This window comes from Theropithecus gelada, chromosome 1 (assembly GCF_003255815.1).
Source record: "Theropithecus gelada isolate Dixy chromosome 1, Tgel_1.0, whole genome shotgun sequence".
Classification (NCBI taxonomy): Eukaryota; Metazoa; Chordata; class Mammalia; order Primates; family Cercopithecidae; genus Theropithecus; species Theropithecus gelada.
In genome coordinates this window covers 142,994,917-143,022,765 of record NC_037668.1, presented here as the reverse complement: position 1 = coordinate 143,022,765, position 27,849 = coordinate 142,994,917, and the positions used below count along the sequence as shown (strand labels likewise).

Below are 27,849 nucleotides of genomic sequence, written 5' to 3'. Positions count from 1 at the left end.
ATCAAAGGATATGTGTCAGTTTGAACAAATGTTGATTTATTACCTCAGATTGTAGGCATTTACAAAACAAAATGGAGACATCCAGTGTGATTCCAAGCAGGCTCATGGACTAGTGCTCACCATAACCCAGGTGCACCAGCAATCTGGGATATGATCTCCTACAGAAGCACTGCATACAGAGAAGGTGCATTTATTTATTCAGCAGATAGCAAGATTTCCCAGGGAGAGGAAAACCACCCTGCCCCACCTCTATCCTGGCTTCCCAGACTTCTAAGGTCTTTATTCAGCAGTGACTTTCATTTGATGAGGTGGCTCTCCTCTCTCACGTCACCCTGTCAGCCACCTTGACCAATAGCTCACGGGAGACTTCTGCCAGCTCGCCTCTGCTCTGCTGATGGCCTCATCCTGCCACTGTGGCTTTTCAGGCTCTTCCTCCTCTTGCCCTGGGGGACTTGGGGCCCCACTCTGGCTTTCTTCTTTGTACCAGGCCCTCGCAGGGTATTCCTGCTGCTTGTAGGAGAAGCCAGCTTCTTGGAGGAGCCTTTCTGAGACAAACCCTGGGCTGGGCCGGAAGCTAAGGTTGCAGATTTTCTAGCAGCTTTCTCTGATTGCTCCTTTAGCAAGTCCAAGACTGTCTCTGAGAAATCAGCATTTATTTAGTGAAAAATATAAGTCCCAGAAAGTAGCTATAAGAGAAACCTATAACTGCATTAGAGTTCTTTAATATAAATTCTTTTTATTAATACTTTTTAATTCCCTAACTGGCCTTGATCTAAATATATGAGCTTTTTAGAAGGGTCACTCCAGTGATACATGGTTCTGTAATAGTTTCCTTAAGACAGTATCCCTCCCCTGTAAGTCTTTCCTGACTCCCCACCCTGCCCCAAGGAAACATTCCTCATTCTAGGGGCCCTCTCAGTGCCCTGAACATCCTTCTATACCAGAACATTACTGCTACATTTATTTCTTTATTTGCCTGCACTTCCCATCCCCACTCCTATTTAACTCTGAATTCCTACACGTCATAGGCTTTAAGTGTTCATTGTTGTATCTCTAGGGATAAGCATAGTTCCTGCCACAAAGTATGAAATGAATGATGCCAAATGAATGAATATATGAACGATTAAATGAATGAATCAACAAATGAATGAATGAATGAGTGAATGAATGAATAGAGGAAACCAGTCACAGTAGAAGCGGGTATCCTCACACTCGTAACTCCTCTGTTATGCAGAAGAGATGTATAGACTTAATTTCCCTCAGGGGTAACTAAGACTCCACCGTGGGAATTATGGCCTGCTTGCTGAGGGCACTGCCTTAGCCTCCACACCAGGGCCTGAGCCTAAGACTCAAAGATGGACTCACTGGCGAGTGGTTTGAACGGGATCCGCTTACTCTTGGTTCTCACCGGCACTGGCTTGTATTTGCACTTGCCTGGGGGTGCCCGCCTAAAAACACAAACAGAAAGCATGAGGACGCAAGACTCTGAAGATGCAACCAGAAAATCAAGGTCACCAGAGGGTGTATATTTGCAAGAATTGGGGTCAGCCTTTACTTATCCATGGGGATGGGGTAGATGTAATACGAAATATGCTATGAGCTCAGAAGGAGAGGTAAAAGGGCACAGACAGAACAGGGCACCTCAGGCCCTTGAGAGACAGTGCAGAAAGGGAGTTAGGAGAATGGGCATGGTGGCAGTCAAAACGGGTTCACATCCTTGTAATCAGGGGCAAATAAACCTTGCTAAGTCTCAGTCTCCACATCTATAAAATGCAAAACCTAATATTCCCCATCTTCCTAGGAACAGTGCCCAGCACATAACAAGAGTTCACGGATGAGGCTGATGATGAGGATGATTCTGCTGCTGCTTCTGGTGGTGGTGCTGGTGACTCCCTTTAAAGAAAATGTCTTCAAGAACTCAAGGCACAGACCTTAGACAATGCCTGCTTCTCTGCCTAGTAACACACACATTCTTAAACTGCTTGTCCCCGGGTGCATCTTCTGAAATAAAAGGGACTTTGAGGACAGAGAGTACTTCCACTGTAGAGAGCAGAGCTGGAACTTCCCAGCCTGTCCCCATTGCCTTCTCTGCCTTGCTCCAACTCTATCTCTCACTGCCATCCTCCCAAGTCCAGGTGGAGGGGAAAAATAAGGTAATTGTATTTATTTAACAAACACTTATGTAGTGCTTAGGCACCATTCTAAATACTTTGCAAATATTAACTCACTGAGTCTTCCTAACAATGCTGTGAAGTAAGTACTATTACTATACTCATTTTACAGAGGGGAAACTGAGGCTCACACAGGCTAAGAAACAGGCCCAAGGCCACACAGTTAGTCAGTGGCAAAGCCAAGATTCCAAGCCCAGGCTCAAGTCCGTGTTCTCAACCACTGTATTTAGCTACCCCTAAAGGAAGGGTAGGAGGAAAAAAATGGGAGGGAGAAACGGATACATAAATTAATCAGGTGCCCTCAAAATGCTGGGAGTGGTGCATTTAGTGCAAAGACAAGCTGAATAAGTAATCAGAGCAGAATCTGGTCCACTTATAGAAGTTTAAAAAGTCTATGTGATTCAATATAGTTATAACTGAATGGAGGGAGTAGCGCTGAAATGACCTGTCCACAAAGAGAACTGAGTTCCTATTCCAGGCTCCTCTTACTAGCTGTACCTGGGGCAAGTAATTTAACTTAACTAGACTTCAGTTTCTTTATCCATAGAGTGAGGATGTTAACCTGCCTGGTTGGAATTCTGTCAGCATTAAATGATAGCCCGCATGCATGGCACTTAGCACAGTACCTGGCACACAGAAATAACTCCATAAATGTCAATTTTTTTAAAAAAAGGTGAACGAGTAAGGATGTCTTCAGTGTGAAAATGCTTTATGGGTGCTTTCCGTATGGCTTCTCATAGCTGCTCTTGTGAAAGTGGGGAGTTAAATTATCTGCCAGCTAAATCAGAAAACTGCCAAAGGAAAGAAAAATGGATTCACATAGGAAGCCTATTAATGGAAAGAGAACTCCCCACCAAGGCATCATCAACCATCAGAAGCACTTTAAAGACCCTGAGTCTGCTCCAGCTTCTAAGCCCAGGATATGTGCACAGAAGCAGACCCAGCAGTGGAAACAGCCCAGTATTAAATTCACCCCTTGGCTATCCACCCTCCACCATCCGCACATCACCCCGGGCACAGCCTCAGGGACGGAGCCTCTTCCAGGAACTTCCAAGAATACACAAGCTGAGAGCCCTGTGGCCAAATAGAAGCTGAGCTAGAGCTGGCCCCAAAGCCCTAACCAGTGGCTGGACCTATTTGCCTCATGTCTACTGTATGCCAATCCAGATGTGAGTAACATAAGCCTCAGGGGAAAATTTTCTTCTGTAGGTCTATCTGTAAGCTAATTCAGGGGGAGATTTTCTTGCTTTGGCAAGAATTTTCAGATAAATCTAGAGCACTGGGGCAGGGTGCGTGGTGGCACACACCTGTAAATCCAGCACTTCGGGAGGTCGAGGCAGGTGGATCGCTTGAGGCCAGTAGTTTGAGATAAGCCTGGGCAACATGGCAAAACCCCATCTCTACTGAAAATACAAAAATTAGCCGGGTGTGGTGGTGCATGCCTGTAATCCCAGTGACTTGGGAGGCTGAGGCACATGAATAGCTTGAACCCAGGAGGCAGAGGTTGCAGTGAGCCAAGATCGTGTCACTGCAGTCCAGCCTGGGAAACAGAGTGAGACTCTATTAAAAAAAAAAAAAAAAAAAATTCTAGTGCACTGCCCAGACTCCTCAGGATGGATACACTGCATCACCCTCCCCGGGGCAGATAACCTGACCCAGATCCAACAACCTCTCAAGCGGGAAGTGGTATTGTGGCTTTTGCCTGTGCTGGTGAAGGTTGGTCAGCCTCTGAGAGAGATAAGCAAAGAAGCAGAAGGAAACAGCATAGAGCCCAGCAAGTGAATAAACACTAAACTCCAGAAAAGGTCAGCTGGAGCTACTAAGGAACTTGGCAGTTAAATGTATTTGCCAAAGACCTGGAGATCTGCACCAAGCCCAGGGGACAGGGGAGCAGTACTTACTCAGGTGCTTAGAGGTGTATGCCTGTTGTTAGATGACCTCAGACAGACACTTCCAGAAGCATATTTAAAAAAAAAAAAAAAAAAGCCTGTCATGGTGGCTTACGCCTGATATCCCAGCACTTTGGAAGACCAAGGCAGGTGAATCACCTGAGGTTGGGAGGTCGAGACCAGCCTAACCAACATGGAGAAATCCCATGTCTACTAAAAAATACAAAATTAGCTAGCTATGGTGGCACATGCCTGTAATCTCAGCTACTTGGGAGGCTGAAGCAGGAAAATCGCTTGAACCTGAGAGGCGGAGGTTGCGGTGAGACAAGGTCACACCATTACACTCCAGCCTGGGCAACAAGAGTGAAACTCCATCTAAAAAAAAAAAGCCACAGACCTAGACTAGGTCAGAAAACCCTAGAAAGACTCAAGGTCTTCATGTCCAACTGCAAAGAGACCGTTTCCCAAGTATTTCATAATTTCTATAGACTCATTGTCCTATGCCATTATTTGTCCAAACTACTTTTCATCTAGAACATGAGTTTGCTTCATCAATAATTTTTGGTAATTTGAGGGACAGTGAGGATTGTTTTTATGGCCTGCCATGGAGAAGAGAAATGAGAAAAATGCATTTGAGAAGAAAATGACATCAAATCTCACCTTGAGGGGTCAACAAACTTGTAAATAGATCCATGTGGTGCGTAGGCACTTGGGTAAGAGGTCGCCAGGAAATACAGCTCCCCTAAGGCAACAAAAATAGACAGGCAATAATGGGACATCAGGCAGCACTGAGACACAGAACTGGATGCACAGAAAACGGTCAAAAAGAGGTTATGGCCCTAAAATGCAGTGAGCCCCAAGAATAGAATCCCAGAAACCTAACTGACGTCTGCTTCGCTGGGCTGTGAGCTCCTTGAGGAGAAAGTCCATCTTCGAACCCCCAAAGACTAGATGAGTGTATGGCCTAGCAGAGGTAATTTCATGTGTATGTTTGTTTATCAAACCAAACAGCTTTCTCCCTTATCACCTCCTTGCTCTCAGAAACTTCACCTCAGTGAATCTCCATTTCCTTCCTTACCTCTTTCCTCTGTGAACACTTGGATACACACAGTCTGCAGGCTGAGGACCATCTGTCAATCACTTTATTTTGTCCCTTCTTTAGTCGTTTTGTTTCCCTTCAGCCTTACTCCCATTTTCCTCTTTCATTCCGTCCTTGAGTTCCTTATTTCCTGGTGACCCTCCCCACTCTCCACCTCTTCTCTTGGTCTTTTCCATGTCCCACAAAAATCACCTCTACCCACTCTCTCCTGTATCTCTCTGATGTGGTTTGGCTGTGTCCCCACTCAATCTCATCGTGACTTATAGCTCCCATAATTCCCACGTGTTGTGGGAGGGACCCAATGGGAGATAATTGAATAATGGGGGCAGCTTCCCCTATACTGTTCTCCTGGTAGTGAATAAGCCTCATGAGCTCTGACGGTTTTATATGGTTTTATAAGAGGAAATCCCTTTCTCTTGGCTCTCATTTGCTCTCTTCTGCCACCATGAAAGATGTGCCTTTCACCTTCCACCATGATTGTGAAGCCTTCCCAGCCATGCGGAACTGTGAGTCCACTAAGCTTCTTTTTCTTTGTAAATTACCCAGTCTCAAGTATGTCTTTATCAGCAGTGTGAAAACGGACTAATACACTCTTAGAAAGAGCCCCACTCCTTCCTATTTCTGCCACTTGGAGCTCTGGGAAATGTTCTTTTCTCACAGTAACTACCTCATTCCACCTTGCTTTCTAGTTATTTGTGAGGGACATTATGCTGTGGGGTCATAAGCCCCAGTGGGGAGTCCCAGAAGTCTGGTTTGATTTCTGATAACACCAGTTCCTCTCCATGCTATCTTGGGAGAAGTCTTCACCTGCACAGCCCTCAAGATATTTATTCATTTGTAAAATGGGGATCACAATGCCTCAAGTGATTGTTAGGTATTCAATTTGAAAGTGTTAGATAACCAGGCTGGCGCGGTAGCTCACGCCTGTAATCCCAGCACTTTGGGAGGCTGAGGCAGGTGAATCACCTGAGGTCAGGAGTTTGAGACAAGCCTGGCCAACATGCAAAACCCCCCTCTACTAAAAATACAAAAATTATCCGAGCGTGGTGGCGCACGTCTGTAATCCCAGCTATGCAGGAGGCTGAGACATGAGAATCACTTGAATCTGGGAGGCACAGGTTGCAGTGAGCCAAGACCGCATCACTACACTCCCAGCGCAACAGACAACAGAGCGAGACTCTGTCTCAAAAAAAAAAAAGTGTTCGATAATCGTAGTTATTATTACTTTCTCATCTCTCTGACCCAATGTTTGTGCCATTACACTGAATTAAATTCACTTGCTGTTATGTGCCTTACACAACTCTTTCTCAATTTTATGAAAGAAAATGTCTATTAAGTTGCAATTCTGAAAAACCTAAAGCTTTATACAGCTCTGGGTTATTTAAACAACTGATTTTTTTTTTTTTTTTTTAAAGACAAGGTCTTGCTCTGTTGCTGACTGGAGTGCAGTGGCACAATCACGGCTCACTGTAGCCTCCACCTCCTGGGCTCAAGCAAACCTTCTACCTCAGTCACTTGAGTAGCTGGGACTACAGGTGCATGCCACCACATCAGGCTCATTTTTTAAACTTTTTGTAGAGATGGGGTCTCCCTGTGTTGCTCAGGCTGGTCTCAACCTCCTGCACTCAAGGAATCCTCCCAGCTCAGCCTCCCAAAGCAGTAGGATTACAGGCATGAGCCACCACACAACAGCTCTAAACAACTGCTTTTTGTGGAGAACAGAGACCAGTGTTTGTCTTGTGCTAAGTGTGAGCCTCTTAGTCTTTGCATAGCCACTACACAGGGTAGCAGCTGCCTAACAGACTATGATTTGTGTACTGACAAACTAAATTTATAGTCTTCCCCATGTAAGAGATCTGATGAATTAGGACACACCCTCCTTCAGAGTCAGTTTGCTCCGTCCGAATTGGAACCCCAGGCACCATCCGGAGTGATTCTACCATTCGATAAATGTGGTGTCTAAGAAAGGTCCACGAGTACATAGGCAGGGGCCCCTCGAGACCATGCAAAGGCCTTCCTAGTCTAAAAAGAAAATTGAAAACCCTGCCTATGCAGGACTGCAGTTTGTGTAAATTATATGTCTTCCACATTCCATAGACTTCCCATTTTATTTTTAGGTTAAAACAATGCTAGAGGTGAATTTCATCTGTAGTTTCCAACTGATATTTTTAATATATGTCTTAGGGGAGAAAAAAAAAAAAACTATAATATGCCATGTAAAACAAAAATGCATGCTATACAAATTTACTGCAAACATAATTCATTTGACCAGCCCTCTTGGGAATGTGCTTCAGTGACTGACTTTCAGAAATCCCATGAATGAATCCTCAGCAATGGGCAGCTCCACACCAGCCATTCGCTCAGCAGTAATTCATACCAGCTATCAACTCTCAGGACGTGAACTGTAGGACGTGACCCAGGACGTGAACTGTAGCCATAGGTGAGGCAGAGCTCAAGTTCCAAGTAAAAGGTGACTTACCTAAAGCCAGTGGACTGGTAATAAAATAATGAAATAATGCTCAGATCTAAAAATGCCTCTCAGAGGAAAAGAATATGCCAAGAGCAGAAAATATGAATCAGTTTATGCAAAAACACAAGAGCAAGCAACTCTGGGGGAAAAAAATAATAATAACCTGCCTCAGGAACAGCCTCGTTAGCCTTAGGGCCGCCCTTGGGCAAAGGCTTGGGAACACTCTGGCAAGTCTACCCCATAAAATTCAGCCAAGGACTCTGTTTTGTTTGCCAGATGTACCATGACTGGTTTTTTTTGGCTCTTTTTCTTTTAACTGTTTTCTACTGTGAGACATCTACAAGCACAACAAACCAAGTCACCAAAGCCAAGAGCAGCCACAGAAGATGGCAGCCCAGGATCCCTGGGCAGACTCTGGGGGTCCAACCTCTGGGGGGGTTTCACCCACGGCGGTGTCCAGCAGAGGAGAGACCCCACCACCGCCTGTAGCTTTCACGTCACTCTCTTTCCACTGGCCATCATCCTGCCAGCTTGTGGTTTCTCTCCTTTTTCATATGTTTGGACTTCCAATTTGAAACTCACATAGACTTTTTTCTGTTAAAATACTTGAAGTTTCCAAAATTCTTGAAGTTTCCTCTGCTCCTATAAAACATTCATCTCAAACTATCCGTTCATCAGCTAACTGAGAGGAAAGGGTCCGGGAGATGACTGGGTCTCCTTATATCCTACTCAAGTGAAGGTCCCAGGCAGCCACCTCACAGCCCAGAGGGGAAAGAAACCAAATATTTCAGAATCCTTTGAGACTCTGGTTTATACCTACAGAGAATCTTTTTTTTTTTTCTTTTTTTCTTTTTGATTGGTTTTGTTTTCTGTTGTTTAATTATTATTTTTTTTCCACCTATACAGAATCTAGATGTGGAAGGGACCTTGAGAGATCACCTTATTATCTCTGCCTCCAAACGTAATGATATCTAGTGCCAAATACTGGAAAGTTCACTGTCCTCAAATAAAACAAAACAAAAACATTTAAAATTTGAAAACTTTATCTTTCCGAGTGAAACATAACTTATGTAAAGCTGAAGTTAAAAATCGGTTTTCTGATGATAAAATGTTTGGAAACGTATTAGAACTGAGTCTCTCTGGGTCTCTCTCTCATGTACATGTGCATATCATGCTTCACTGAAGCCCTTAACACGTGCCTAGTCTGTCTATTGAGGGACCTCCTACCTAGATGTCTACCTTTTTCTCAGATTTCTAAATAAATAAATAAATAAAATCCTCCTTTGCTCACAAACTCTTGGCAAGGTCAGGAAAGAGCCTGGCCCAACCAGTGAGATGATCACTAGAGGCCCGTTTCCCAGACAGCACCGGCAGCATAAACACCCCCTGCCCATTTAGTCTGGTCCACTGTTGGCCCTTTCCACATTCCTAGAACTGCAGTTCAGCATAGATCTCCCCCTCACAGTGAGTTGTGTGGTTCAACCTGGAAGGAGTAGGCTGGCATATTCAGTCTGTTTCTTCATTGGTGAAATGAGCATTATAATTACATCATGGGGCCAGGCACCGTGGCTTACGCCTGTAATCTCAGCACTTTGGGAGGCTGAGGTGGGCAGATCACCCAACGTCAGGAATTTGAGACCAGCCTGGCCAACACAGCAAAACCCCGTCTCTACTAAAAATACAAACATTAGCTGGGCGTGGTGGCAGGTGCCTGTAGTCCCAGCTGCTTGGGAGGCTGAGGCGGGAGAATTGCTTGAACTCCGGAAGCGGAGGTTGCAGTAAGCAGAGATGGCACCACTGCTCTCCCTCCTGGGTGACAGAGCAAGACTCTGTCTCAAAAAAAAAGGAGAAAAAATCAAAAGTAATTTTATCATGGGGGTGTTATGATTACGAAATAAGGTGAAAAACATGACGTGCTTAGAATAGTATCCAGTACATTATAAAAGATGACTAAGTGATAGTGATCATAGTAGAAGTGATAATTACTATTTAAAATAAACATTTAGTTGATGCCTGTGATTATCCAAGTTCCAGGAAGTAGAAATCAAACAACTCTGTACATATGTTACCTGCTTCATCTTCAGCAAAGGAAATGATGAACTTGCTATGGGTGCTGATCAGCCCTGGGAAGGCACAGGACGTAGTGCTGCCCAGGCAAAGATCCTGCTTCTTCCATTTCTTGGTTTTTCTATCTTCCTGCAAAGCCATAAGTCGACTAGATGAAAAATAAAACCTTATGTTTTAGGAATCCATATATCCACTCTGCAGAATACTTTTTCTCCTAGAATCAGGGACCCTTGAGTACTAGGACTGAGTCTCCCATTGAGAGATCAATAACTAGCCTCCCTCCAAGCAACCAAAAAGCTTCTTCAGAGATATTTCAATCACCCACTTGCCCTAGATGTGGAAGTTCATGTTCTATTATAAAAGGAGTTTGGGCCAGGCCCAATGGCCCACACCTGTAATCCCAGCACTTTGGGAGGCCAAGGCAGGCAGACCACATGAGGTCAGGAGTTCAAGACCAGCCTGGCCAACATGGTGAAACCCCCATCTCTACTAAAAATACAAAAATTAGCCAGACAGGGTGGTGCACGCCTATAGTCCCAGCTACTCGGGAGGTTGAGGCACAAGAATGGCTTGAACCCAGGACGTGGAGGTTGCAGTGAGCCAAGATCATGCCACTGCACATTCCAGCCTGGGTGACAGAGCGAGATTTTGTCTCAAAAAAAAAAAAAAAAAAAAAAAGAGTTTGATGCACTGCACTGTGTAGGCTGCACCACTACAAAAGACTGCTCTTATTTTTATTAGTTGTGTGACCTTTGGATAGTTGCCCAATATCTCTAAGCTTCAGATTCCTCATCTGTAAAATGGGGCGTGATAACATAATTTACCATAGGGGAGAATTTTGAAGGTTAAATAAAATAATATACATAAAGATCTCACCAATGTGTGTGGCACATTGTAAGGGTTAAAAAAAAAACTACTGTTATTATTATTGCTGTATGCTTATATAGTAGCAGAAAGATGTTTCTTATCCCTCTATCATCTATCTGAACTAAAAGCAGGTTTTTAGAAGAAAAGGGAAAGGAAGTTGGTTAAACCCAGGGTGCTTGTCAGAATCACCTGGAAAGTTTTATGGAAACAGAGATCCCAAACCCAAGGGATTTTTATAAGTACACCTCAATTAAGAATCACTGCCTATGACTGGGTGCAGTGGCTTATGCTTGTAATCCCAACACTTTGGGAGGCTGAGGCAGGCAGATCACCTGAGACCAGGAGTTCGAGACCAGCCTGACCAACATGGCAAAGCCCTGTCTCTACTGAAAATACAAAAATTGGCCAGGCATGGTGGCATGCACCTGTAGTCCCAGCTGCTTGGGAGGCTGAGGCATGAGAATCGCTTAACCCCAGGAGGCAGAGGTTGCAGTGAGCTGAGACTGCACCACTGCACTCCAACCTGACTCCGTCTCAAAAATAAATAAATAAATAAAGAATCACTGCATGTTAACCAAATGATGTGCGTATGGGGGCAGTAGTGAATGGAGGTTGTAGGGAGAAAAACATAAAGAACAATGAAATCCCAAAGATCTAGTAAGTGATGATAAAGGACCTGACCAATTATTCATTTTACCCCATCTCTGTAACTAAGAATTGCAGCATAAAAATAGAACACCTTTTCTAACAGGGACTAGATTTACTCTCCCATCTTAAACATTCCAAAACCTGCACAAGATAGAATAATAATGACTTCAAAGATACTGAAGATCAAGCAATATAGGAGTATGTTCTCCGAGATATAGGAAACAAACAAGGTAAACCCTATGATTGTTCCAGTATACTACCTTGAGAGTGTCCAGCACAGAAAGGGAAAATACAGGCAAAGCCTAGCAGGCTCCTTGAGCTGAAAAGACATTGCTGAGAGTCCAGGAAGACCAATGCAGTAAGAGATTGCAGGATAGATACTGGAGAGAAGAAAACTGCACAGAGAACGAATGTCAGAGAGCTGCAAAAGGTTCCCCTGAAGTAATCGTCAGCATACTCAACAGCAGGTACATGTGAGAAAATATTTAAAAACAAAGGAAAGATTTAGAAGAAAAAGTACTTAGCATTTACTTGGGATCAGGAATAGCATAAGTAGTGAGGAATAGAACTCAGTAGTGAGGAACAGAAAGCTCTAGAAAAAGCACTACTTTGGTTCTGTTTAGTAAATAATTAGTAGCAAGACCTGAAAGAATCACACTACTTCCAAATAACTATGTCTCCAAGCAAAATTCAAAATCATTTATTGGAATACAAGAATATCCAGCACTACTAAGTTAAATTAATAATTTCTGGCATCCAATCAAAAATTATGAGGCAAGTAAAGAAGGAGATGAACAGAACCCATAATAAAAAGTAAAATCTGTCCATCGAGACTGACACAGAACTGACGAAGATGTTAAAATTAGCAGACAAGAACATTCAAACAATGATTCTTACTATATTCCATATGTTTAAAAAGTTATATAGAGATATGAGAGATACAAAGCAGACCCAAATCAAGTTTCTAGAGGTGAAAAATATGTTGAGATTACACACACACACATACACACACACACTCAATGGGATGAATGGCTGGCTAGACATTACAAAAGAAAAGATTCATGAACTAAAGACATAGCAATAGAAACTAACCTATATGAAACACAGAGAAAAATTTTTGACACAAATATATCATTGGTGAACTGTGGAACAACTTTAAGCAGCCCAATATACATGTAATTAGAGCCTCTGAATAAAAGGAGAGAAGGGAGGGGTAACAAGATAGCAACCAAGACGGTGGAGATCCATAAGCTGAAGTTTGCTGAACTAAGGCAAGAATATCTTGCTCATGGTTTGGAGACCAAGGGAACAAAGCAAGATCTTATCCAGACTCCAGGCATATCTTGAAGAACACGCTGAAGAGGAGGCAAATGAAGATGTTCTGGGAGATGAAACAGAGGAATACGAAACAAAGCCCATTGAGCTCCCTGTCAAAGAGGAAGAACCCCCTTAAAAAACTGTTGATGTGGCAGCAGAGAAGAAAGTGGTGAAGATTACATCTGAAATACCACAGACTGAGAGAATGCAGAAGAGAGCTGAATTATTCAATGTACCTGTGTGCTTGGAGAGTAAGAAAGCTGGTCGGGCAGCTAGGTTTGGGATTTCTTCAGTTCCAACAAAAGGTCTGTCATCTGATAACAAACCTATGGTTAACTTGGATAAGCCGAAGGAAAGTGCTCAAAGATTTGGTTTGAATGTCTCTTCAATCTCCAGAAAGTCTGAAGATGATGAGAAACTGGAAAAGAGGAAGGAGCGATTTGGGATTGTCACAAGTTCAGCTGGAACTGGAACCACAGAGGATACAGAGGCAAAGAACAGGAAGATAGCAGAGCACTTTGGGATTGCCTGATGAAAAGTCCTTGATACTTTCTGTTCTCCAGTGTTTTCCATTTCTCTCATTCTTCTTGATCACATATATGCCTGAATGTACAGTCATGTGCCTACATCCTGCCTCGCAATGAGGGAGCACGTACCCCAGGTACATCCGTGAACTGCAGCAGCAGTTTGACTTAATGCTGTTTCAGCTTTAAGGTTGCTGTGTTTTTGTTCTTGGTTATGTAGCTTGTTAATAAAAAAAAAATTGAAAAGAGAAAAAAAAAGGAGAGAAGGAGTGGGAGACAGAGGGAAACATATTTGAAGATATAATGGCCAAAAATGTTCCACATTTCGTGAAAACTATAAATTCACAGATCCAATAACTGCTACAAACTCTAAGCACAAGAAATATGAAGAAAACCAAACTAAGGCATATCTTAATGAAATTGCACAAAACTGATGATAAAGGGAAAATCTTAAAAAGCAGTCATAGGGAAAAAAATGAAATATTACATATGAAGGAACAAAGAGAAGTCTGGCAGCAGATTTCTCATTGGAAATGATGCAAGCCAGAAAATAGTGGGGCAACCTCTAAAGAATCAAAGAAAAAAACATGCTAACACAGACTTCTATACCCAGTGAAAACATCTTTCAAAAATGAAGGCAAAATAAAGACTCAAAAGTGAAAAGAATTCATCACTATAGACCCCATCAACAAGAAATGTTAAAGGAAGTTCTTCAGACAGAAGAAAAATGGTATCAGATAGAAACATGCATCTACCCAAAGGAATTGAGAGCATTAGGAATGATAACATTCTTATTGCCACTGTAACAAATTACCACGACTACAAATTACCACAACTTTGTGACTTAAAACAACATACACTTATTCTTTTATAGAATTGGATGCCAGAACTCTGAAACGGTCTTCACTGAGCCAAGATCAAGGTGTTGGCAGGACTGTGCTCCCTCCAGACGCTCTGCAGGAGAATCGGTTTCCTCACTCTTTCCAGCTTTTGAAAGCTGTCCCTATGCCTTGACTCATGGCCCCACATCACGTCACCTTTTCTCCCTCTGCCTTCGTTGTCACATCACTTTCTATCTCTCACATCTTCAAATTTCCCCCTACCTTCCTCTTCTAAACACGTTTGTAATTTCATTTAGGACCCACCCAGAAAATCCAAGATAGTTCCCCAAGTCATATACAATATGTTCTGGGACCACAGTAAATCTAAAATAGAAATCAATAGCAGAAAGACCTCTGGAAAATCTTCAGGTAGTTGAAAACTAAATATCTCACTTTGAAATAACTCATGGGACAAAGAAATCAAAAGGTAAATTAGAAAATATTTTTAGCTGAATAACAATGAAAACACAATATATCAACATTTACAGGATACTGCTAAAGTAGTACTTGGGGGAAAATTTATAGCACTAAACACATATATTAGTAAAGATGAAAGGTCTCAGATCAATAACCTCAGCTTCCATCTTGAGAAACTAGAAATAGAAGAGCAAATTAAACCCAAATCAAGCAGAAGGAAGAAAAAAGAGAAGAAATCAATGAAATAGAAAAAAACACAAAAGTAATAGGAAAAAAAATCAATGAACACAAAAGCTGGTTCTTATAGAAGATCAATAAAATGGATAAACCTCTAACCAGACTGATTTAAAAAAAAAAAAGAGAAGACACAACTACCAGCTGTATCTAGAACAAGACAAGTGACGTCACCATAGTTTGTATAGATATTTAAAGAATAATAAAGGAATATTATGAACAACTGAATGCCAATACATTTGACAACGTAGACAAACTGGACAAATTCCTTGAAAGGCACAGACTACCAAAGCTCACTCAGAAAGAAATAGATAAACTGAATAATTAAATCTAATAAAGAAATTAAATTTGTTATTAAAAGTCTTTTCACATAGAAAACTTCAGGCCCAGATAGTTTTTCTTGGAATGAAGAACACATAAGGAAAAATAATACCTATTTTACACAAACTCTTCCAGATAATTGAACAGGAATACTTATTCTATAAAGCCTGTTTACCCTGATTCCAAAGTCTGACAAATATATTACAAGAAAGAAAAACTACAGTTCACTATTCCTTCATGCACATAGATTTTAAAATTTCAAACAACATGCCAGCAAATCAAATCTATATATATAAAAAGGATGGGGCCAGGGGCAGCAGGTCATGCCTGTAATCCTAGCACTTTGGGAGGCCAAGGTGGGAGAATAGCTTGAAGCCAGGAGTTCAAGACCAGCCTAGGCAACATAGTAAGACTCTATCTCTACAAAAAAAAAATTTTTTTAATTAGCTGGGTGCCACCAGCTACTTGGAAGGCTGAGGTGGGAGGATCACTTGAGCCCAGGAGTTCGAGGCTGTAGTGAGCTATGATCGTCCCATTGCAGTCCAGCCTACATAACAGAGCAAAACCTTATTTCAAAAAAAAAAAAAAAAGATAATGCATTATGACCAAGTGGTATTTTTCTCAGAATGCAAGACTGCTCTAACAATTTTTAAATCAATTGATGAAATTCACCATATTAAGAAACTAAAAATTTTAAAAGCCCACATGATTCATCAAAAGATGAAAAGAAGCCTTTGACAAAACCCAACATCTATATCTAATACAAATTCTCAAAGGACTAGAAATAAAAGAAAATGTCCCCAGCTTGATAAAGGGTGTGTAGAAATCACCTACAACTGACATCATATTGGTGTGATGTCACACAGTAACATCACAGCAATATGATGGTGAAAATGAATGCTTTCCCCCACTTCTACTCAACACCGCACTGAGATTAAGCTAGAGCAGTAAGCCAGTTAAAAAATAAGAGCAGGCTTCCAATTCAAAAAAAAAAGAAAGTAAATACAAAAAATTTGCCAGGCGTGGTGGCGGGCGCCTGTAGTCCCAGCTACTCGGGAGGCTGAGGCAGGAGAATGGTGTGAACCCAGGAGATGGAACTTGCAGTGAGCTGAGATTGCGCCACTGCACTCCAGTCTGGACTCCATCTCAAAAAACAAAAAAGAAAAGGAAAGAAAAGAAAGAAAGTAAAAGTGTCTATATTCACAGACCTTCTAATAAAATTACCTTCCACATAGAAAATCCAGTAGAATCTATAAAAAAGCAATCAGAATGAACAAGGAGTTCAGCAAGGTTGACAGATGCAAGCTCAATATAAAAAAAATTCTATATACTAACAATTAACAATCAGAAACTGGAATTTAACAAAATAACATTTACTATAACATCAAACACTAAGAGATAAGTAAATATGCAAGATCTCTACACTGAAAACTATAAAATATAGTAGCCATGTTATTCACAATATTTCATAACTGGGAATAGCCAAAATGTCCATCAGCAACACAGAGAATAGATGAATAAATTGTGGTGTATTCATACAATTGAATTTTACAAAGCAATGAAAAAGACAAATTACTGATACATGGAAACAACATTGATGAATCCCACAGACATTGCCAAGTTAAAGAAGCCAAGCACAGAAAGAAGAGTCCATACTTTAATGATTCCATTTATATACGAAGTTCCAGAAACAAAACTAAGCTGTGGTGGGAGTGCTTATCTCTGGCTGCGGGGTGTGTGTGTGTGTGTGTGACAGAGAGAGAGACAATTTATTTTAGGCCTGGATGGCTACATGTACATATTCACTGGGGACGGGGGACAGGCTGGAGATCCCTTTGGCATGTTTGGAAATGCTCAGAGCAAGTAAGCTGGATGGAAGCTGGGCCCCTGTCCCTTTAAAGTGAGCCCCGGGTATGAGAGAGAAACAGAGAGAGAGAGAGAGAGAGGCAATAGAAAAGAAGGAGCCTCCTAGGGTGATGGAAGTGTTCTGCCTCTTGATATGGTTGCTGGAAATACGAGTGCATACATTTGTAAAACATCATACAACTGTGCTCCTACATGATTATATTTCACCACATGTAAGTTATACCTCAGTAAAAGTGTTCAAATAAAAAGAGAGAGAAGGGACATCAGTCCTTCCTTACCCACTCATGAAGTCTCCAAAGATATACAGGCCATTGAGATTTGGGGATTCACAACCACGATAGACATAACCTCCCGTGACTGACTTCCCCACTGCGTGGCCATAAGCATAGATTGGCAGAACATCATCTGTCCAGGGGAGAGGAAAGAGAGTGAGAGTCGTGGCCTAAAATTGAAAGCTTCAAGGAGGAAGAAGGGGACTTTTTAATGCAGTTGCCTAATTCAGTGAAGAACACTTTACCTCTTGGTCTTCAGTAGGACAGGCAAGCAAGTAAATCATGTTTATTGTTCTCAATAGGCCATCCACAATACTTGCAAGCTTCCTACTTAACTGCTATCCTCAGGCAGAGAGGAAGCCAAAAATTCTTTCCATCTATGAGGCAGTGACCTGGAAATCCAAATGGCTAAGTTTTCCCTGTAGGTTGATATGGCAGATACCCTGGTTTAAGGATATGGAAAATATTGTCACAGTCTGTAAGACTGCTTTATAACTTAGAGGACAAGAAAAGACTAAGAAGTAGTAATAGAGTCAGAACACTAGAATTTTGAGCCAGGTGGAGTTTCTAAATCACACCTTGATTGTTGGTGTTTAGAAAGTGTCCTGGGCTGGGCATGGTGGCTCACGCCTGTAATCCCAGCACTTTGGGAGGCTGAGGCAGGCGGATCACAAGGTCAGAAGATTGAGACCATCCTGGCCAACATGGTGAAACCCCATCTCTACTAAAAATACAAAAATTAGCTGGGATTGGTGGCACATGCCTGTAATCCCAGGAGATTGAGGCAGGAGAATCGCTTGAACCAGGGAGTCGGAGGTTGCAGTGAGCCGAGATCGTGCCACTGCACTCCAACCTGGTGACAGAGCAAGTCTCTGTCTAAAAAAAACAAAAGAAAGTGTCCTCTTACTTGACTATATGCAGAATATCATTTCAGTGGCCTGTACCAGTTGGGAAATACATAAAAACATACACCAATTTTGCTCTGCCAGTGGTTCTCAAAATAATATGCCTAAAATTAATGTGGGTAACTTACTAAAATACAGATTCCTACGTCAATCTCATGCCTCCAATCTACCCAAAATTCAAATTCATTAGGTCTGAGGCAGAGTCTAGGAATTCACTTTTTTAAAATAGCCACTGCCAAGATGTCTCTGGTGCCAGTGAGTGGCTGGAGGACGGATTGGAGAAGCACTACGCCACAGGACACGAACAAGGCGTGATTTAAATGACCTGCAGGGCAGGACATTCAGGTTTTATTCCCCACCTCCACCTCCAGCCCACTCAACTCATCCAAGAAATCACCGAGAGAGCTTCTTACTTACCCAAAGAGGCATTGTGACAAAGTTTTTTGTCATAACATGCAAACCCTTCCTTTGCTCTCCAGCCGTAATTGCCGCCTTTCACAATGAGGTCAACCTCTTCAAACCTGTTCTGGCCCACGTCCCCACAGAATATCCGGCCTCGACCCTGGTGCGTGATGGGGTCCCCTCGGTCCACAGCACAGCGCCACATGTTCCTAATCCCATAGGCATAGATGGCGGGGTGGGCCCCTGGCTCAGAAACAAACGGATTGTCCGAGGGAACTCGGTACCGCTTGCCATCTGAGCCTGCCCTGTTCACATCGATCCTTAAAACTTTTCCCAGCAGGGAACTTCTGAAAGAAAGAAGGCCAGGAAACAGAATCAGGTAACCAAGGAAAGCACAGGACTGGAAGAGACAACCCACAAGGGCCGACTCATAGTTGATGCCAAGAGACTGCTAAGGATCACATGGGAAGATGTGACTTCTTATTTTCCTTATTTTTTTGTACCAGCAAGAATGAGCTTGAAGATTTTCTTTTAAATCTATACAAGATATTTAAGACTGCCCCATGTTTGGCTCGAAAAGAACTACGAGGCAAAAGTTTGATGTGATCTTGGCCCATTTGACCCTGAGCAAGTTGCAGCTTCAATTCTTATTTTAATGATGAGGACAGCTTCTCTCTGATTTGGTCTAATATGACAAATTTTTAAAAGAAGCTAGTTACACTGTTTATTCTTTATTTAACAACGTGGTCAGTTAAAAGAACAGAACAGAAGTGTTTGAGAGGCTCTGCCAATGACTATGGTCTCTGGGACTGACTTTCCTCATTTGAAAGTCAGAGGAGAGTAACTGATGGCCTTGTGCCACTGCTTCCTATGATGATGAGAAATTTCACACTCAAGTAAAGGGTCTGGAATCTAATGGACACATGATAATCAGAGGCTGCTATTATTTTTAATATATTGGCCAGGTGCAGTGGCTCATGCCTGTAATCTCACATTTTGGGAGGCTGAGGTAGGCGGATAGCTTGAGGCCATGAGTTCAAGAACAGCCTAGGCAAAACAGTGAGACCCCATCTCTATTTAAAATATATTGCTAGATAAATATTATTTACCTTGCAGTGTGGTTTTGATATAAGGGTTAAATGAGTTATTGTGTATATAGCGTTTAATGCAATTCTTGAATCACAGTAGGTATTTGACAAATGTTAGCTTTGTATTATTATTAACCTCAATATTTCTATTACTAGGAACAATAGAAGCCAAGTGCTTACTGGGTGCAAAGGGCAGAAGGACCACATGACCTTTGTCTAGGCAACACAGCATCACTGGGCTCTGGCGCCATATTGTGTGGGTTGGGATTCTGTTTTTTCCACTTACTCATTGTATTACCTCTGTGCCTCCATTTGCTTGTCTGTAAAATGGATACTATTATATGTATACTTCATATGATTCATTCATTCCATGTGTAATTATGGAAAGGCTCCCTTGTGCCAGGCACTGTCCTAAGTGTTGGCGATATATCAATTAACAAAATAGATATTAGATATAAATTCTTGCCCTTGAAGGTTGTTAAAATTACCTTCTCAAATGTACTTAGACCAGTGCCTGACAAGCTGCAAGCACCCAATACACATTGGCTCTCAGTAGTTAACTTCTCGTGTGTCTCCAGGGCCTAGCACAGCACCTGGAACATGGTGTTCAATAATATTATTGAGTGGAATTGAATTAGATGATTAGTGTGGTGAATAATGACCTGGTGATATATATATTTTTAAAATCCCAAATTCTCCTTTACATAACACTCTGACAGTTATATTGGGCATTAATAATATTAACTACCAAAATATACTGTGTCTGAAATTTATGGAACTGAAAACCAAACATTCCTCCCATTGCCTCAATGGAGTGGACTACATCTTGCAGCATGTGATTTGAGTTTGATGCCATCCCTGCAAAAACACCGTACCAGGGGCTCACTCTGATGGGACAGGGTCCCAGCCTCCACCCAGCTTACTTGTTCTGAGCATTTCCAAACAGGCCAAAGGGATCTCCAGCCTGTCCCCCATCCCCAGTGAATATGTACATATAGCCATCTAGGCCAAAAAGAAGTTGTCCGCCATTATGGTTTGAGGCTGGTTCTTCAATCTCCAAGATGACCCTGGAAGAGAAAAAGGAAACCATGCATCAGGATTTGACACAAGCTAAAGTTACATCCTCTTGAGATACCCAGAAATGACTGGTCCAAGCCACCAAGATTTGCCAAGTCAGCTAAGACCTGCTTCTGAGTTTTTGAGGATCACAAAGCAGGTAGCTTTGGGGCTCTGAGATGACCCTTTTTTCCTGGTATAACTCTTTCATGGCTCATTTTTCTTTTCTCTCTCTCTCTTTTTTTTTTTTTTTTTTAGACAGAGTCTCACTCTGCATCCAAGCTGGAGTGCAATGGTGCAATCTCAGCTCACTGCAACCTCCACCTCCAGATTCAAGCAATTCTGCCTCAGCTGAGAGCCTCCCGCAGCTGGGATTACCACCACATCTGGCTTTTTTTTTTTTAGCTGGAGTCTTGCTCTGTCACCCAGGTTGGCATGCAATGGTGTGATCTTGGCTCACTGCAACCTCTGCCTCCCAGGTTCATGCAATTCTCCTGCCTCGGCCTCCTGAGTAGCTGGGACTACAGGCATGTGCCACCATGCCTGGCTGATTTTTGGTAGAGACAAGGTTTTTCCATGTTGGCCAGGCTGGTCTTGAACTCCTGACCTCAAATGATCCGCCTGCCTCAACTTCCCAAAGTGTTGGGATTACAGGCATGAGCCACCATGCCCGGCCTCATTTTTCTTTCACACCATGATTTAATGAGCTGTGGAACCAGCCAGGGTAACAACTGTCCTTTTCTAGGGCTTGCCCTTACTCTCTGCCCTACCAGAATGCTCCATCCCTTCTTTCGAGCAACTTAAGAGGGGTTAATCTACCAGTTCTTTATGCTCTTTGCAATCCTCCAACCTGTCTACCATGGGAAAAGAGGCAAGGGAGAAAGGAGAAGAAGGGGGAAAAAAAGGCAGAGTGGTAGGGTGGAAAGAGCATGAGCTTGGGGTCAGTTAAAACTGAGTCTTCACTTGGCCATGCAGCCATAGCTTGATGGCCTTGTGCCACAGCTTCCAGTTAGAATGAGAAATCCCACATTCAAAGTAAAGAGCCTGGGATGTAATGGCCACATAATAATCAGAGGCTACTATTATGTTTCACATGTTGATATTATCTATAATTCTTTCTCAGACCCTTATGACTGTTGGTCCTTGCTTACCCTTTGTAAAGACAGGCAAGTATGTCTTTATTCAGGGTAACTGTAAGGTGATGGCTACATCCCATTAAACAGCCTTAACTCAAGAGTCTAACTTGGGCCGTCCTCAATCCACAGTGACTCCTTTCTCAACAGTTGGAGTAGTTCTGTAAAATCAGTAAAATTCCCCTCTATTATCCCACAGACCTGGTGGGCATTATTTTGGAACACAGTACAGCAGCAGGCTCTCATGAGTACCTCTCACCTCTCTGATTTCAGGTCAGCTTTGTTAGGATCAGCCCGAGAAACCTTCATCTGACTAATCCGGATCTTTTCTACCTTCTTCTTGTCCAGGCACGAATAATAAATATAGAACTTGCGATTGTGGCGGAATTTGGGGTGAAAAGCCAACCCCAAGAAGCCTCTCTCATCCCCGATCCATGGGGTGGTCAACACGATGTTCTTGAGGTCCAGGAAGGGTTGCTCCAGGCGACTCCCATCAGGGAGATAGACCCACACCACTCCTACCTGCTCGGCAACAAAGAAGCGATGGGTGCCGTCCCCGGCATGGACCATGGAGACGGGGTTCCTCAGCCCGTTGGCCACCTCGCTCAGGCAGAGCTGCAGGCAGCCCCGAGGATCCTGGGCCACCACGCCCAGGTTGCGGTTGAGATAGTTGTTCCTCAGGACGTTGGGGAAGCAATAGTCCTTGTCAGGAAGATCCAGGAGGTGGCAGAAGCGGACACCGTCCATTCCGTGAGACTCCTGGAGGCCTCGGTCATCGGTCAGCAGGGAGATGGCGGAGTGGCAGTTAGAATGGAAGGCAGAGCAGTAATCAGAGCAGAGGCCGGGGAGATTCCGGAGGGGCGTCCGGGGGTTCTCGGCGTCGTAGAGGTGGGCTGCGTAGGGCGAGCACTCCTAGAAAAGAACGCGGAGCTCAGGCTCAGCATCAGACCTGCCATACCAGCGCTTTGAGCAAGCTCACATTTTGAGCAAGCAGAAAAGAAAAAATGGTCCTCGGGGAAAAAAGTCAGGATTCTGGAGTTTTTGTTACCAACTGCTGCTAAAACTCTTCTCTGTGATTTTCTACCCAGTTAATGCTCCTGGAAGGCAGAAAGCAGGGAAAATCTCTCATATTCACTATGCTATCTCTAACATTTCAGCCTAGTTTTTGACATTTAAAGTTTTACTAAATTATGCATGAATATATTTTCAAAAAATTACTAAATTTCTAGATCTCTTTCTTTTTATTTTTTTAATTTTCATTTTATTTTATTTTTCATAGAGACGGCCTCACCATGTTGCCTAGGCTGATCTCAAACTCCTGGGCTCGAGTGATTCTCCTGCCTCCTCAATCTCACAAAGTGCTGGCATTTACAGGCATGAGCCACCGTGTTGGCCTAGCCTCATTTTCTTACGGATGCTGTATCTACTAAGATTTTATTTCTTTATACAAATATGAAACAATCTGGCAAAAATTTCATATTTGTTCAAATGTGGTTGTTGGAGATACAGTGTTAATTATTTAATTTTTCTGTGCTTTTCCATATTTTTGGAATATTTTACAATGAAAAATAAAATTATCAGAATGGACATTGGATGTATCACTCTCAGAGATTAAGTGTCTAGCAATTTCTTCAATTATTTATTTAAAATATTTCAGTGTTTAATATATGCAAAGTACCATGCTGGAACCTATACATATTTGAATTGTGGCTATAGGGCAATGTGCCTGCTCCTTACACAAACATATGAGGACTTATTTGCCCAAAGGAGTAGCTGCTACTCAGACCTCCCTAGACTATAACATTTTTTAGAAGGAAAATAGAATATTGTGAGCAGATGAGCGACTCCCAGTAGTGATGAAAGGCAGAGGCAACTGAGATTAGAAAGGTAAGAAAGTCCAATTCAAAGGGTGTCGTTTGGAGCCGTGCGTTCCAGCAGAGTTCACCTACTGGCCCAGAAGCCCCCTTCTGATCACTAATGACTCTCCTGAGCCAGCCAGCTTGCACAGAACCATCTCATTCACCTCTGTGCTCCCATCGCTTCACAAAAGGACCAGCAGCGTTTTTCATGTATATGTGAGTTCCCTGTTCTGTCTTATTTCCTCTAATCGTAGATTGCAGAGCCAGCTTTCGGTCATTGGGCGGAGGGGAAGAAGGAGCCCAGAGATTTACAGGCTCCCCTCTGGGTGTCTGTTTCCATTTAAGACACTTATTACAGCAGCTGTCAAGAAGCAACATGACCGACCCACTCTTAAGTGTCCCCTTGCTCATTCTGTCCACTCTCGGAGAGTGGGAAAAAGAGAGAGGGGAGACTGAATTAAGGATCCAAAACTAGAGAATAGAAGGGGGCTGTGGAAAGAGAACCACTACTATGGCACACTCTCATGCAGCCATTTAGAGTTGGCAAAGTGGCTTCTACTCAGTTAGCACAGTAACTAAACAGATACTTCCCTACTTTAAAGGAAGACAATTAAAGGCCATAAGGTCTCTGGCCAGGCGCAGTGGCTCACGCCTGTAATCCCAGCACTTTGAGAGGGTGAGGTGGGCAGATCACCTGAGGTCAGGAGTTCAAGACCAGCCTGGCCAACATGGTGAAACCCTGTCACTACTAAAAATACGAAAAAAAAAAAAAAAAAAAGCCAGGCATGGTGTCACACACCAGGAGTCCCAGGTACTCAGGAGACTGAGGCAGAATTGCTTGGACCCGAGAGGCAGAGGCTGTAGTCAGCCAAGACCATGCCACTGCACTCCATCCTAGGTGACAGAGTAAGACTCTGTCTCAAAAAAAAAAAAAAAAAAAAAAGAGTCCTATGTGACCCTCCTGTTGAGTCTCTCTTACGTGCCAGGCACTGTTCTCTACATTGACTGGGATGCAGCAGTGAGCGAAACGCACAAAGTCTCCTTCCAATGGAGCATATAGTTTGGGGACCTCAGAAAACCATTAAGTAAAAAAGCCAGTGCTGCTGTTACTATACTTTAGCATGGTGTGACTGAAAAGGCACAAAACTTGGAGCCTGAGCATCTAGCTCTGTGCCCCAGGATTGTTTTGCCTTGCGTAAGTAATCTAAACTCTTGAGCCCTCATCAGTAAAACGAGGATCATAACAACTGCCTGCAGAATCATTGCTGGGTACACACTACATGTGTTGGGGAAGAAAGAGGACCTTATAAATGGGAACGAATAAACATGTGTAGGATTGTTTGGCTGAAATTGTTCTTAGTCCTCAAATCCCTGAAACAACAGAACTGCTGACTTTGACTTTCTGAAACGTTATGCAAGAGGGAAGGGTCAGGGGTATACATTTTTACTAGGGGAGATCTCAGAAATAAACATTCTCAGTGCTGCTTGTAAAAGCTCAGCTTCTACCCTAATGGGTATCCTAGAGTTAATTCTCCAGGAAACAGCTGAGGAGTGGTGTCCAAGAGTGTAGCCCCAGGCGGTGCCACCCAGGTGGCTGACTTTCTGGGCCAGGCCCAGCTGTAATTCTCTCCTGGACTCTGGGAAGCTCACTTAACCACTCCACATCTTGTGTGGCAGTTACGGTGGTCAGCAAGTTCAGGAACAGTGGTCATGAAGAGACGCCTGTGGATAGCCAAGTCATTGTGCTGACAAGCCCAAGGGGTCTCAGTTCAAAAGGCTGCCTGGACTTCTTGTCTGTCCTCCCCAACATCATTAGAGGGGTCCTCCCCAGGCAACCTCTGTCATCAGCTTTCCAAATGCTGACCTCTCTCCATTAACCCCCAAACATCCTCTTCCTACAAAGTCTGTGCATGCAGGCTACACCCGTCTTGTTTTCAGGCTGAGCTCAACCAAAACGATGCCTCCCAGGGATGTGGATTTTGGCTGTTGGGCAACCAGGAGAAGCAGAAACTGTGAGTCACTGTTACGCAGCATCTTGCATCTCTCTCTTCCAGCTCTGGAGTGCTGGGCAGACAGAACTCTGGGGAGAGTCCCCAACCCCTGCTGCCACCATCGTGACACCAGAGATGCCCTGGCACAAATCAGCCAGATGAGAAAGGACTGGACCCCAACAGATGCCACCACTCCCTCCCTTAACGCACTCGGTAAATGCCATGGGTATAAGTGCCTAACTCTCTGAGCACCACAGAGGATGCAAATAGTTATTTGCCATGCACTGCAGAGGGAGCGTGGCAAATAATGGCTGCTCTGAGAGCTCCAGGAAGAGTATTGCTCTCATTCTCCTGGAGCCTGGAGAAGAATCAGGGCCAGCAGAATCCCAGAGGGAGAGGTTTGGGGAACCCATGGAGACCAAATTCAGAACACGCTCATGTCAGTGTGCGCGTCCAAAGATGGCAGCTCAAAGATGAGGCACCCGGCACTTGAACTTCTAAAGGGCTGGGCTCCCAAAGCACCCTCCACTCAGGACCCACACCATGCAACCCAGCACCCAAACCCCTGGGGCTAGAAAGCACTTTTCACTACCTGGCAAAGGATGTCTTTAATGTAATCTCCACACAGTTCATGCCTCTTCAGATCAAAATATTCCATGATGTCCCAGTACCGGGCAGCGATGCGGCGGTCTTTGTGCTGGTCACAGCAGCCAAAGGACTCATAGTCAGAGCAAAACTCAAGGTGCAGAAGGGGCTGGAAAGGGGGCCCATAATCCAGGCACTGGGGGTGTCCCTGCAGCAAGCCCACCTGGCCCAATAAGAATATGAGGCAGAGGCAGAGAATGCCAGAAGAGAGCCAGGGGGCCCAGCAATGCAGACCACCACACAGATTAGGAGTGGACATTCTCAGCATTGTGGCCTTGGGAACACTCGGGCTGCTGTGTTTGCTCAGGTTGGCTTCCCTGCCCTGCCCAAGGTCCTCCCTCTCTTCCTCTCCCCACTCCACCCCGTTTTCTCCTCCTTCCTCCTCTTCCCCGCCTCTCCCTGCTAAGGTGGTTTCTGAGCAGTGTCCCTCCTGCGGGCTCCCTTTGAAAGCAGAGGGAGGTGTCCCTTCCCCCTTCCCCCAGCCCATCTAAACATGAAGCCCCACTCTAGTGCTGCTAGTGTTATGGGGGCACACCTTTGCTTAGCCAAAAGTGCAATGGTGTCAGTGGCAGAGGTGCTCGATTCCTTAAAACTGGGAAGAATTCCTGCTGTCTGTGGGGATGCCCGGAAATTCACACTCTTTTACTGTTTCTTCACAGGCTGAGTGGCCCAGAGTCAGCATGAGAACACCATATATTACATCATCCCAGACTTCACACTCTGTAGAAGGAAAGCTTCAATGGCTCCTACAGTGCTGAAGGGCCCCAAGGGGGTGGGGCATATGGAGGGGCCATGGCAGGAGGTGGGGTGTGCTGCATAACTCCTGGGATCTGGCAAGGTGTATATTTGGAATGGTAGGAAGAGAGGGCATTTCATGAATCTTGCATCCACAGTAAGGACCAAGGAGAGGAAAGAGGACACAGTGAAGGAAAAGAAGGGGAATCTTAGTCCATGCCACTGTAACAAAACACCACAGACTGTGATTTATAAATAATAGAAATGTATTGTCACATTTCTGGAGGCAGGGATGTCCAAGATCAACAAGGCAGTAGGGACTGGCCACGGTGGTTCATGTCTATAATCCCAGCACTTTGGGAGCCTGAGGCAGGAGGATTACTCCAGCCCAGGAGGTTGAGACCAGACTGGGCAACATTGTGAGACCCCATCTCTACAAATGCAAAAAGAAAATTAACCAGGCATGGTGGTGCACACCTGTAGTTCCAGCTACTTGGGAAGTTGAGTCAGGAGGATTGCTTGAGCCCAGGAGTTTGAGGCTGCAGTCAGCTATGATCATGCCACTGCACTCCAGCCTGGGCAACAGAGCAAGACCATCTCTAAAAATAAAAAAAATAAGACATTCCAAGAGGTTCAGTGTCTGATGAGGGCCCTGTTCCTCATTGATGGTTACTTGTTGCTCCCACAGTGGAAGGGATAGAATGGTTCAAATCCACTCCTTCAAGGCCTTTTATAAGGACCCTAATCCTTTCCATGAGGCCTCTGCCCTCCTGACCTAATCACGGACCAAAGGCCCCACTTCTTAATACTATCACATTGGCAATTACATTCCAATATATGAATCTGAGGTAGGGAGGGACACATTCAGACCGTAAAAGAGGGAGGGTAGTACAGTGAAAACAAGGAGTCAACAAGGACTATTTGGGACAATTTCCTCAGGAAGCACAGGACAACTGGGTGCCTTCCTTTGCCAAATCTATACCTGCTGTAGG

The 27,849-nt window shown here is 43.7% G+C and overlaps 1 protein-coding gene and 1 pseudogene across 2 annotated transcripts; one reads left to right on the top strand and one right to left on the bottom strand.

The window, feature by feature from the left end:
- Window positions 1-16: 16 nt before the first annotated feature.
- Window positions 17-26,442, bottom strand: HHIPL2 (HHIP like 2). The gene is made up of 9 exons (XM_025389977.1): window positions 26,070-26,442; window positions 21,887-22,539; window positions 20,362-20,505; window positions 18,366-18,697; window positions 17,050-17,176; window positions 9,699-9,844; window positions 4,721-4,802; window positions 1,366-1,448; window positions 17-637 (listed from the first exon to the last, which is right to left on the bottom strand). Exons 1-9 carry the CDS (start codon window positions 26,388-26,390, stop codon window positions 357-359), a joined length of 2,169 nt encoding a protein of 722 aa, XP_025245762.1. The 5' UTR covers window positions 26,391-26,442; the 3' UTR covers window positions 17-356.
- On the top strand, window positions 11,142-13,300 carry LOC112633982 (annotated as a pseudogene). The gene is made up of 2 exons (XR_003121705.1): window positions 11,142-11,146; window positions 12,411-13,300. The product of XR_003121705.1 is annotated as an SAP domain-containing ribonucleoprotein pseudogene (transcript).
- Window positions 26,443-27,849: the final 1,407 nt, after the last annotated feature.